Below are 13,550 nucleotides of genomic sequence, written 5' to 3' on the forward strand. Positions count from 1 at the left end.
CGGTCGTGAACAGTGGCAGTGGCAGGCGCGCGTCTGCGCGCGCCTGCCGAGAGCTCTCGGCAGGCGCTGCCGAGAGCGCTCGGCAGCACGCAGGCGGGCGCGCGCGGGCGCTTGCATGGGCGCGCCCCTTCGGCTGTTTTTCGTGTCCCTTCGATTTTTCTGANAGCAATAATCCCTCTTTTTTTTTTTATCAAATTTTATTTTAAAAGTGAAACAACAAACATTATAAAAAAATATTGTTTATTTCATATTAAACTAATTAAAAATTATATTTTTAAAATTATTTATCAGTATTCTTTGTTTAGAAAAATAGTAGATCAAATCATTAGTGTTTAATAAGTAACAATAAGACATCACGTTTAATTGTTCTTCTTCCATGACAGAGGCCAATCTCAAATTCTCTTAATCTTAAATCTCAATATAAAGTATTGACAAATATTTCACATAAGATCAATAATATTTCATTGTGAGCATTACGAACTTTTTACTAGCAGATCAAGAAGTGATTTCACTGTTTGAAAATTATGCGCATTTCTTCATTTATACTGGCATGAATATCATCCACGCGCAACGAGTATTCTAGACTCTCTTGATCTCTCAAGAAATGTTAGCATCGAGTGTGATACAGATGATTCTTTTCTTGGATATATGTCTTATTGTGAATCATATACAGAACAAAATTACTGCAAAAACACGAAGGACGTTTCATCTTGCTAACCTTAAACTGGTTTCATATCTGGTACGTTTAGTGATGAGTCGTCAAGATTCGATTTTGGAATATGGAGCGTTGGGATAATGGGATCTCTTCTTCTTGGTGTAACTGTCATCGTTAAGCCTTCTGTTGTATGAATTGTTGCTCCTGTAGTCATTTTAACCTGCAAAGCAGCGTACATGACACAGAGAACATCAGTATTTTTAATACATTTGTGTTACAATCGGAATGTGCGACTCACAGGAGGTGCTCCGAGGGCCATTTGGAAGTCGAATCTACGAACAAGCATGGCCACAGCTACTATAATCTGAAATCAGTAGATATGTTATAGCTAGTCATTTTATCACAAGTTACGAGACGGAGACATTTTGCACTTGATCAATTTAGAATAAATTACCTCAAATGAAGCAAACATGTCTCCGATGCATTTTCTTGGTCCTCCACCAAAAGGCAAGTAGCTGCAAAAGCAAAATTAGTGACACTTCAACGTTCTCATTTCATTTATACAGCGTGGTACAATGAAACAAAATTCCTACTAGACTCTGAAGTTGCATTTCCAAACAGGCAACTAACAATCTCTCACCGTTTTTTGTAACTTAAAATTTTAATTTATTTTATGTCATGGGTACTTTCGTCGTTCAACTTTGTTACTTCTTGGTAAAAGGGAACTGAACAAAAACAACGAAAAATAAGTAAACGGTGTTATAGTTCAACTAGTTGTATCAAACAAATAATTCAAACCTGAAATTTTGATTCGTTTCATTGGGATTAGGACCATCTAAGGGCCATCTTTCAGGATTGAACTTGTCAGCATCTTCCCAATGTTTCGGGCAACGATGCAAATTCCAAACAGAAATGAAAATATCTTCTCCACTGCAGGAAAATCACATACATGAGAAGGAAGCAATTACAAAAAATCAAGATTCAGAGGGAAAGAAACCAACCTTTTAATCGGGTATTCTCCGAGTACGTCATCTCCAAGAGACCGACGAATCAAAACAGGTGGCTGGGGATAGAGTCTTAAGGACTGTAAAATATTGGGATACGTTAAAGCTATTTAAATGTAAAGATGCTAAAACCGCAAAAATAACAGATGATATTTGGCAAAGGCATTTTCTCACTTCATTAATGACTCGAGTAGTATATTTAAGCTTCTTCATGTCTTCCATGGTCGGGAATCGATCGCCCAAAACTGAATCAACCTAAGAGCACCGGTTTAATAAACAATGCAGCACTACAGTTATCACATGCAAGTGAGGGATGTCAAGTCAAGAAGATCCAGAAAAGTAGTTTTGACCCACCTCGTTTCGAAGCTTGGCCACGACACTAGGTTCCTGCAGGTTATAAGAACATAAATGGGATTAGAGGTTCATAATGGAAAGGATTTAAATGCCCAGAACACCACCTTGGAAAGAAGATAAAAGGTCCACGTGAGTACTGCGGCAGATGTTTCATGCCCAGCTATCAGCAATGTCATCAGATCGTCACGGAGTTGTTTGCTCGAGACCTACAAATGACAGCATGAGAACCTTGCCATCATCAAATTCATTTGTCAATGCATACATTCAAATTACAGAACTGGTTATTATACATCATCCCCAGATGCTAACAGGAAATGAAGAATACTAGGATCTTGTTCATTCATGTATTCCTCGTGAAACAGCAACTCTTCTTCGTCTACCATCCTCTGCAAATCCAAGAAATCAAAACAAAATAAACTTCCCAACAAAAACTTTATTTATGACACAAGTGGTGCTAGTCGACTATAGTACAGGAAAATGGTAAAAATTAGTAGAAAGAATAAGGAAGCATATGATATGACATAAAATAATTATACCTTACATATGGCAATCAGATCATCAAGCGTATCATTGATCAGCTTCATCGCTGCGTTGACCTTCTTCAGCTTCGGTGAAATATCTTTCCATATGGGAATCTCCCAAAGTGGAATCGGTGCAACGCTACGATCTTCTGCTTCTCGCAATACAGTGTATACAGCCTGCTCTAGGCCAGATGCAATGCATTAAACAGTGACATGTTAACAAGCAATTGGATGAAATCATACAAAGAAAAATCCAATACCTCGACTATTCCAGCATCAACTTCTAAGGAATCAAAATCGTAGTTAAACACTGCTTTCCCAATGATATCTAATGTCAAACGGGAGAAAAGGGACTCCATCTCAACATCCTCACCATCAGATGCAGCAGCATCGAGCTTTTTGCAGAGTCTATCTGTGGCTGCTCCAAACAGCTTAAACATTGCTGCTACAAACTAAATTTAGCATTGAGACGTAATATCAGAGAAAAACATATAAGGAGCAATATTCATACAAGATAAGAAAACCAATTATATATTTCAGTTTAAATATCTCTCCCACTAGAATATATACCGTGACAAAAAATAGAAGAGAGAAATATATACGAATTTTTTACAGCCATCCCAGTACTACCTTCTGATGCAATGCTGGAACTATAGCCCGTCTCCTGACACGCCATACTTCCCCATCAGCAGGTATAAGCCCTTTCCCCATCACAAAATCAAGAATTTCAGCTAAAATACCCTGGTAATAAAACCGAACATGGGTTTTATCATGAAGATCATGATTGCATAGTAGGAAAGAAAAACCATGCACTTTTACACTACTTTACCTTCGAATAACCTTTTGGATTGTCTTTCAAAATATATTTAGCAATGGCAGGATCCGACACTATTAAAAATGACTGCAATGCAAGCCTCAACACGATTACTCACTGAAAATACATTTTCAAGAGAAGGCATTAAAGGAAAAGGCAAAGCAAACCTTCAGACCGAATGTTAGCCTAAAAATTCCACCATAAGTTAAGTAAAGCTCATATAGAGGAACGAAGAAGGCCTCGCTTCTGATGGCAGAAATTGATCCTTTTGCCTCTGGGATTCTCGGGTAGTCCAAAGAACCTCCCGACAAATTGAATATGAAGTCAAGCAACTCTTCCGGCACGCCAAATTTCAACAACTTGTTTTTCGTTTGGGATTGAAAGCTATCATTGACAAGAAAAAGACAAACACAAATGCACAGTCAAGCTAGTCTTTTTAGCTTCTAAACAAAGAACAGGTACAAATTCAGATTCACACCTAGCCTTCTTGACAGTAAATTCACCGGAGGATATTCGTGTCGACAGCTCGACACGGCGCTTCTCTTCTAAAAGTATCTCCACTTCCTTCACGGTGTAGTTTTGGAGATCATCGCCATCACTCCCGCTGGGACCTCTCCCATTACTCGAATACGAGCAGCTAATCAACCAACCACTCCCTGAACATGCGATTAACCAAAAAATTACCCAAACAAAAACCATAAACTCCCAGATTATACATGGTGCAATACGAACTGTACTCACCAACGTTTCGCCTAAGCTTAAGTTCGCGCTTGAGTCTGCTTCCGTGCGATTTAGTGTCGACGATTTGGGGGGAGAACTGAGGAAAAGAGAGGCTGGCAGCCATTGTTTCCTAGAGAGAGAGCGGGAACACGGATAATGCTGGTGAAGAATGACTCTCTGATGTGTCGGCTTATTATGATTGACACGAGAACCTTTGCAGGAAAAGGTTCGGAAAAGGTTAATGTACAACTGATTAGGCTTGATGTACTACGAAAATTGAGCCGTCCCACCTTTATACACGAAAAAGGCGTGGCATTAGCAAAACCTCCACCAAACCACTAACGAACAAGAAGAGGTATCTTTTTCCGTGTCGGCACTTTAACGTTCTCACTGTTCTTTCCCAAGGGTTTAAATAAAATAAAATAAAATAAAATAATTGTTATTATATATTATATTTTTAATTATGATTTTCAGCACATTTTAAATAAGTAGAAGAAACAAAAAAGTATGTGTTTATACGAATAAAAATGTTTGATATATATATTGAAGTAATTGTGGTATACAATAAATGCTCCTTGTAGAGCTAGCACAAATAGAAATGAACGACGACAACGTAGGGGAGACTAAAAAAATTTCCTAGTATCGAACGTACGTGCTAGCTTGCTCTTTATAACTGCTGATTCGGGTCAACAAAAGGCTATGCAAGAAAATTCAATTAATCCCGGATTCAAACGACACGTCAAAATTATGTTATGCGTATCAGCTAAATTAATCCAAAATTTCTAGGTTTGTCCGTCCTTAATATGATCATGATATACGTAAAAATATTAACCAAACAAGAAGATTTCAAATAACACAGTTTTTTACGCATCAATATCAAATCACCACTACCTATATATATATATTATATATAGTGGCGCAAAACCATAGAATAATAAACAATAAATCGCCTCACCTAAAACTAAGGCTTAATATTGATTCATCCGAACCTTGAGATTATATATACACCAAGAATGGTCGAATAAACAACAAAAAAAGGCATTAAAATCCAGAAAACCCCCCGGATCACATCGAAAAGCAAACAATTTGTCCCATCTGACGAACCCATTTCAGGATAATCAAAAGGGGAAAAAATTCAAATAAAATTGTTAAGTAAAATCCTAACACCGAAATAAATAACCGATCAATTAGGAGTTACAAAATATGCATGCACAATTATTTTTATCAAATAGTATGTAATATAACTTATAAAGATATGTACGTATTCGATAAATATGAAATTAATAACTGTCGACGTTAGTTTTTCTATATATATATTTTTGTTAATATTCGCATATAATTAGTCGAAGTAGTAAATTTAGTTTTGTATATGGACACAATCAATCATTATACATAAATTCAAATTTAATATATAATAATAGATGGGTACGTATTTATGGCTCCTCAATACATATCTATTTATAAACGTATAGCTCTAACAATATTATATTTTTAATCCTAAGATATATATTATATATATATATATAAAAATACACACACACACATCATATTACGTATGACTATATGTATTATTATATTTTGACATATAATGTGGGACATGGACCATCCATACATTTTTGGGCTATGACATGCAAGTATGCCAGCTATGCTCAGTTTCAAGCTGAACACGTGGCTCATACCCTCATGGTTCGACACGTGTCCATACAGTTGTTTCGCATAAATGATACGCCAAGTGCCTCTTCGTAATCTGTACAGACACTTCGTCGATCCTAGTATGATCTATGTACCAGAATTCAGGTGAAAATTGGATGGTTGGGTTTGAGTGCGTAGATAGATCGTCTTACGGACAGAACATTAGAATTTGATATCTCATAAGGATCCGGGTTATGGATGATCCGAGAGGATAATTCGATGGCTCAGATCAAAGTCAAATATACTGGGTACTTTCTTAATTACCCGGGCACTACTTCTCTTCCCGGGCAGTCAAGAGTCTGGGCCCTCATACAAGCACCCGGGTATCTTATCACCCGGGTTACCTCGAGAATTACACCACACTCGAGTGTGATTGATACGGGCTGTCTAATCTTTCAGAGCAACATGGATTTGGAGTGTCCTAGAAGTCATCAGAGATAGGGTGGCTTGACATGACGTCAACAACAAAGACTATAAGTGGTAGGTATGCACACAAATCGAGGTAATCCTAGATTTTCCTTCCTATAAATAGCATGTATTAATGTCAATAACAGATTCTGAAATTCTTTACTCTCAAGCACACATATATCCTCACATATATTACTTATGTTCTTCATCTACAAACCTGCTGACTTTAGCATCGGAATGGCTATGCCGGACACCCCTCCGGCGCCTATTCACGAGTTCTTTTATTGTTTGCAGGTGTTATTGAAGCCATTATCTTCACTCAAATTTCCTAAACATTAAATTATCTTTATTATCCAGTGGATTGCCCACACAACCTGTACCCAATTCTCCCGGATAATATCAGAATTATTGAAAAATACACTACGAAAACTACATTAATTGTCACCCAAAATAAGAGAAACAATGCAAAAAAACTTGAGAACACAAATGGGGAGCTTACCCTACATAATTTATAGATTTTTCTAACATGGAAAATAAGCTTTAACTTAATGGGCCTGTCATATAACTTACATTAAGGCTTTTGATGACATTCATATAGTAAGCTCATTTTAATTTAATAAGCTTTTATTTTGAAATGATATTACCCATCAATGAGATAAGTTTATGAGTAAGTAGTGGCAATTAAATATTGATTATTGCAAATTATTTTCCTTAAAATTATAATTTTGTAAATCTAATAATTTAAAATATTTAAAAAGTTCAAATGTGTTTGGAGAAGCCAAAAAGAACATATATAATTATGACTGAGATAAATGGTGTGGCGGTGATGACACCCACGGCTTTAACTTTGTCAAACGACGACACGTTTCACTGATTCACCTTGCTGACATTTATTTGCCAAAACCCTCCTAACAAAACAGAATACCCTACATTTGAAGCAGGGAAAATTAAGGAGCTGATATATCATGGAGCCGGCGAAGAAGACGACTGTGGGGAGGTCCAGAAAGGGTTGCATGCGTGGCAAAGGCGGACCGGATAACGCGCTCTGCACCTACAGGGGAGTCCGCCAGCGGACCTGGGGCAAGTGGGTCGCTGAGATCCGCGAGCCCAACCGAGGGGCAAGAGTATGGCTCGGGACTTTCAACACGTCCCTCGAAGCCGCGTATGCTTACGACGACGCTTCTCGGCGCCTCTATGGCTCAAGCGCAAAGCTCAACCTCCCGCCTCCTGCAGCGGACCACAGCAGCGACAGCTGTGGAGAGACCGTTCTTCCTACGTTTCCAACTAGTGAGATGAGTGAAGATTTCTGGGTGCAGGGTTGTCATCATGGAGATGAAGCGAATTGCTATGAATTGTGGGACACACCGGTGGCTCCGTCTCTGCTTGATGATAAGCAAGAGTCGAGCTGGCCGGAATTCCCACCAGAAAATAGTTCTCTCCCTCAATGACTATATAGGAATTCAATATCCTTATATTTTCATATACTAGCTAGCTATCTAGATCAAATAAACCTTGGTTTCTTGTGTGTGCTTTTGATCTTTTTTGGTTTTTGGACGCAGACATACGGGGTGACAATCGTTGAGGGAATTTGCACGCAAAAAGCGTTAATTACGCATTTTGTATTTGGGTAATATATGCGCGCGTCTCTGTCTTTAATAGCATGATTCTACGGGTGCCGTGCCCTTAATTAATTAGTAACTTCTTCTTGGTGTGGTTTTTGTATCATCATATCCATATATTAAGCTGGATTATTGGGACGCAATTAAATTAGGTTATATTGACTATTCTAACTACTAAATAAATCATTACTAAATTATGATGCTATCAACGGTCATCTAATTAAAAAAAGTGAAATTTTCTTATGATTTGATTCACATTGAAAATCGAATTGATACTCGAATACTTGATGCATGTATTTCCCTTTTCTTCGACTTTAGAAAATTAGAACACGATAAATTCTTTAAATTAATATAGTCGCTGCTCACTTGTTGTTTAGTGTTGTGAAAGAAATTTATGCAAGTAAATTATATATTGAAATTAAAAATATATATATGAGAAAATAAATTAGATTAATCTGAGTATGCTTTAGTAATCGAAATATGTGACATGACCAATAGGAGAAAAGTAATTGATATGATTATTCATTAATAACAAGCAAGGATTGGTTTTTTTTTTTTTTTTTTTTTTTTTTTTTTTAATTAGCAAATAGAAAGTAATGGAAACTCTAAGATTTGAAATATATAATAACTAAAATTATCCAAATAAATGAAATTTTGGAATTAAAGAATTTGCAATAAAAAGTTCAAGTAAAAAACAGATCCTAAAATACAATATGGTCAAAATGCTTTGAGTCATGACGAGTTATGACCATTAATCTTAATTGTCCTTTTAATTACCTACTAATAATAATTGCAACTGCCCATTAATATTAGCAGGAATTTGGAGGCTTCATTGCACATATATATACAGCGATCCATTTCGCACCAATTCAAGCACAAATACAAATGATCTCCTAAAATAATTCATTAATTTCTCTATTTTTCGATATATTAACTGATATTATTTTGTGCTTCAATGAAATTGGTAAATACCATGAATGGATCATAAATGTATCGTTTAACTCTCCAGAATGGATCATAAGTGTCCAGTTTTATCCTATTAGACAAAGTCCAAAACAAGATCAAGACATCACCAAAAAACATTTGTTGTTAAAACACTTTCATGCAATATAACACAATATTTAAATTTAAAATACTATGAAAATAACGTTACGAAAATACCATGAATATACACGTTCCCCTTACTTAATATATTATGAAATTTGAGTTGAAGGTTGGTTGCAAGAGCGCCTCAATAACCTCATTATCTTCCTAGAGAGTGTTTTTTGATAGAAATATTTTTTTTACGTAGAAAGTGAATGAGGAAAGCTGATATAATATAATAGTATTTATAATAATATAATAATTAAGACTTGTATTTTCATATGATTAATTTTGAGTAGAACTAGATGATCAGTTGAGCCCAAAAGCTTGGATTTCAAACGTACATCCAATGTATATACGCTTCTCCAATGGCCTCAATATCCCTATGTAATTAGTAAAGTTCTTCATTTTGCTATATATATTTACTTTTAAGTTCACCTTCTTTGTTTAAACTTTTTTTATATGTTGACAAATGAGTTTAATAATTTTCAGCATAGGTTGGATTTTGCAAACACGGTTAGGATCACGTACATTGTTCCCGCTCGTTGAGTCCCGCTGGCTGCAAAGTATATATTTGTGACTGATTGAATATCTCATGAAATGTTTCAAATGAAATTAGCATGCTATAGCGTATACAAAGCCATCAGAAGAGATATCNAATGAAATTAGCATGCTATAGCATGCTATATATATATATATATATATATGGGGCAAAAGCAACGATTAATGTGTGGAATCCATCGATAGAATTGGTGAACGAGTTCAGTCTCTCTCTCAGATATGGATTCTCTCTGGATCCTTTAATGGTTCAGAAGAAATGAATGTATATACATTTATATATCTAGTTATGTTGATATAGTGATTATATGTATAATATTTGAGATGATTTTACAAGTTATTTTGCGTGAGAACAAGGACTGGATAAGCTAATGGGCTGAGATAATTGACTGTTTTTTTAAATTGGTCCGACAATATTAATGGTCCGGCCCACCAAAACAACAAACATGCGGTCCATTAATTCCCAACAAAAAGTGAGGGGCAAAATAGAAATATCCAATTAAAAGAGTGAGGATTCCGATTTTTTTACGAGATAGATAAATAAAATGTGACGGTAAGCATGAATTTATTAGACACGGCATAATTTGCAGTTCGAAAATTCACTAATTAATTATGAGATTCTAAAAGATAAAAATATATTGTTTTTAGACATCTTGATTCGACATATGTGAGACAATTTTAGCAATATTTTGTCCTTCAATTGAAATTATTAACGGACAACTTTAAAATATGATTCCATAATTGTTTTTTATTCGGATTATGTTATATATAATATAAGGTTAATTGAAATTATTAATCTCTGAATTTATAAAGATATAATATTTTCATTAATATACAACTGATTTTTTTTATTCACCCAAAATGGGTTACACGTGGCTTACCAAGAATGCGTCATTATGCACGCACATTTTGTGTGTAAAATTATATAAAAAATTTATTTTATTAAATGCTTAATTTTATGTTTAATTTAATAACAATTGATAGAAATTAATGGGGGTTAGAGTGCAATTTGAGAGGGGTGATATTGAAAATAAGTTGTGCAATTTTGAGAAAAAATGTTGGTGTCAGGACAATTTGAGAAACAAAAGATGGTGTCCTCTAGGTATCAGATTCTTTATATAATAATAATAATGTGTATGTCTTTGTGTGTGTGTGTGTGTGTATATATATATTCTAAAATTTATGCATGATTATTATTGTTGTTTTTTGGGGGATAGATATCTTGTGCATGAGTTGGAAAAAAGTTGTATGACCAGGAGTTTAATTTGTGAATTGTAGATATTCTTTGACACCCTTTAACCATATGATAATGTAAAATACAACAACAGATAATCCATAAATCATGTCTTCGAATCAAATACAAATAGATTTATTTAATCAAGTCGGATGACATTACTGCCATCTGTTAATTATTAACCCACCTAATTATGGATTTTGCTATCCAAAATTATTAACAACTCAAACATTACGTTTCGATGCTCTCGCAAGGTAGACAATTATTGCACCCCCTAAAAATATTACAAATGTTTATCATATATGTAAACTATATTATTAAGTGTGAGACTCTTTGAATAAGACACCAAAATATTTAATTTCATAATTACCCTTCTTATCCTACTGAAAACATCATCAAGTCACTCCATATTTTTTATAGAAAAAAATCTAAAAAAAACTTCCATTTTAAATCGAACAATTCTTCTAAATTGAAAATAATTTCGTGTTAATTGTTTATTATTATTTGATCAAATTAAAAATAATAATAACAAATGCAACGCGTGTGTGTCTTTTACTAATAAATATAATTTACGAGGTTTCTTTCATACGGTTAAAATATAAAAATGGTATTTACATATTAATTTTTTTAAAAAAAAACATATAAAATTTAATTAAAGAAAATAAATTATATTAGCCCTCCCATTAAAGTTCGAGGGTCAGCTTATCCTTGAAACAAAATACCTGCACATGGAAAAGGGTCGGTCCCATTTTCTTATTACAATAGAGCTTTTCCATATCAATCAACAGTTGATGTTTTCTTAGTCACAGAACTCTGCATAGCAATCATCAAAATCCCTTTATCCAAGAACCTGAAATGGTGCAAGAAAACTAAGGGAACATCCAGGAAGAAAAGAAAAAAGAAACTGGTACAAGTACCATAAAGAAAATGCAATGCCGCTACCTTTTTCTGTTCTTCTACTGTGTCATCGGTTCCTCTTTTGTTTTTGCCGATGCTGTTCCAAATTTTGAGTTATCATCCTTGCTTTCCATAAAATCCAGCTTCAATGATCCATTTGATCACACTTACAAGACTGGAAACTGCCAGTCGATGAGGCGAAAACCGGTTCGCCACATTGTAACTGGACTGGTATTCTCTGCAACTCCAAGGGCTACGTGGAAAAATACCTGAGAGTATAGCTTCCTGTGAAAAAATGGTGACTCTTAATCTCAAAAGAAATCGATTCGATGGAGAAATTCCGAAGTCCTTAGCCACAATGCCGACTCTATCAATTCTTGATTTGTCAACCAACTCACTTGTTGGAAGAGTACCAGAAAATTTTGGAAGCTCCCCGCCTCTTGAAATGATAAACTTGCCCTATGATAAAATCGAGGGTCATGTTCCGAGCAATGGTATCTTAATGACCATCAATCCAAACAATCTGATCGGAAACTCTGGCCTATGTGGCGGTGTACTTCCCCCCTGTTCTATAGCCGTCATCAATGCACCTCGGCACCGGCAGAGAAAAGTACGCTTAAATCATACCGTTGTAGGTTTTCTTGTCGAAATATCAATAATTTTAGCGGTAGGAATCCTAGCTTTTACAACGAGACAGCTCTATAAAAGGAGGTACTTGTGTAGCAATTCGTTCACTGATTGTTTCAAGGAAAGAAACACTGAGTGGCCTTGGAGGTTTGTAGCATTCCAGAGGCTTAATTTCACAAGTGCCGATATACTATCTTGTTTAAAGGAATCAAATATGATTGGCGTAGGCGGTACCGGAATTGTGTACAAGGCTGAAATTCATCGGCCACACAGCGTAGCTGCTGTGAAAAGCTATGCAGATCAGAAACTGATGTAGAAACTGGAGATGATCTTTTCGCAGAAGTGGATCTTTTAGGAAAACTAAGGCATGGGAACGTCGTAAGATTATTAGGATATCTGCAGAATGAGACTGATATCGTGATGGTGTCCGAATACATGTCGAATGGGAGTCTCGGCGAAGCATTACATGGGAAACAGGCAGGGAAAATGCTGGCGGATTGGGTGACTAGGTATAATGTTGCGCTTGGTGTAGCAGAGGGACTTTCTTATCTTCACCACGATTGTCATCCACCTGTGATTCACCGTGATGTGAAGTCGAATAACATTATCTTGTATTTGGATTTAGAGCCAAGAATTGCTGATTTCGGGTTGGCTAGAACAATGCATAACAAGAATGAGACTGTTTCCATGGTGGCTGGATCTTATGGGTACATAGCACCAGGTTAGTTGATTCTTGCAAACCAAAACTGAATAGAATTTCCTTTTAAAATGTCTCCCATTTTGTGAATTTACTCTTAAAGAAAATCCGGGTTTCTAAAATTTTCAGAATATGGATACACTCTGAAGGTTGACGAGAAGAGTTACGTATACAGTTTTGGGGTCGTACTCTTGGAGCTACTAACAGGTAAAATGCCATTAGATCCTTCATTTGGCGACTCCGTTGATTTAGTAGAATGGGTTCGAAGAAAGACAAACAACATAGTATCAGAACAGGTATTAGACCCTAACGTTTCTGGCCAATGTAAGTACGTTCAAGAGGAGATGCTTCTGGTCCTTAAAATTGCAACTCTTTGCACTGTTAAGCTACCTAAAGACAGGTAATCGATGAGAGACATTGTAACAATGATGGGAGAAGCAAAGCCTCGACGTAAAGGTGTGAGACAAATAAGGGGATACACTGCAAATAAAGAGTCTAATATTTGCACATTCACCAGTCATAGGACTTCTATAGTACTGTAAATTTCATGTTTCCTAAATCATCACTAGTACGTACCTGTTTTTCTGTGTGTAAAGATCGTGTTCTGTGTTTTCCTTGTAGCATTTTAAAGCAGTAAAGCCTGGCATCGATCATACAACAAAGTTTA

General features: G+C 35.7%; 3 protein-coding genes across 3 annotated transcripts; 2 read left to right on the forward strand and 1 right to left on the reverse strand.

Annotated features, from left to right (window-relative positions):
* Positions 1–512: 512 nt before the first annotated feature.
* On the reverse strand, positions 513–4,338 carry LOC140989168 (protein LUTEIN DEFICIENT 5, chloroplastic-like). Its single transcript, XM_073458288.1, has 16 exons — positions 4,090–4,338; positions 3,827–4,004; positions 3,516–3,732; positions 3,364–3,435; positions 3,165–3,275; positions 2,795–2,986; positions 2,550–2,711; positions 2,304–2,399; positions 2,118–2,219; positions 2,014–2,046; positions 1,834–1,914; positions 1,657–1,739; positions 1,454–1,585; positions 1,110–1,170; positions 954–1,019; positions 513–875 (listed from the first exon to the last, which is right to left on the reverse strand). The coding sequence occupies exons 1-16, from the start codon at positions 4,190–4,192 to the stop codon at positions 720–722; spliced, it is 1,845 nt and encodes a 614-aa protein (XP_073314389.1). The 5' UTR covers positions 4,193–4,338; the 3' UTR covers positions 513–719.
* Positions 4,339–7,133: 2,795 nt separating this feature from the next.
* On the forward strand, positions 7,134–7,616 carry LOC140990084 (putative dehydration-responsive element-binding protein 2H). The gene has a single exon (XM_073459660.1). The coding sequence runs from the start codon at positions 7,134–7,136 to the stop codon at positions 7,614–7,616; it is 483 nt and encodes a 160-aa protein (XP_073315761.1).
* Positions 7,617–11,782: 4,166 nt separating this feature from the next.
* Positions 11,783–13,543, forward strand: LOC140990086 (MDIS1-interacting receptor like kinase 1-like; the record flags this gene model as incomplete). Its single annotated transcript, XM_073459663.1, is given in 4 exon segments — positions 11,783–12,470; positions 12,473–12,907; positions 13,013–13,376; positions 13,378–13,543. Coding segments are annotated over 4 exon segments (1,527 nt in total), but the record flags the coding sequence as incomplete, so codon positions are not given.
* Positions 13,544–13,550: the final 7 nt, after the last annotated feature.

Source organism: Primulina huaijiensis, chromosome 12 (genome assembly GCF_012295235.1).
Source record: "Primulina huaijiensis isolate GDHJ02 chromosome 12, ASM1229523v2, whole genome shotgun sequence".
NCBI lineage: Eukaryota > Viridiplantae > Streptophyta > Magnoliopsida > Lamiales > Gesneriaceae > Primulina > Primulina huaijiensis.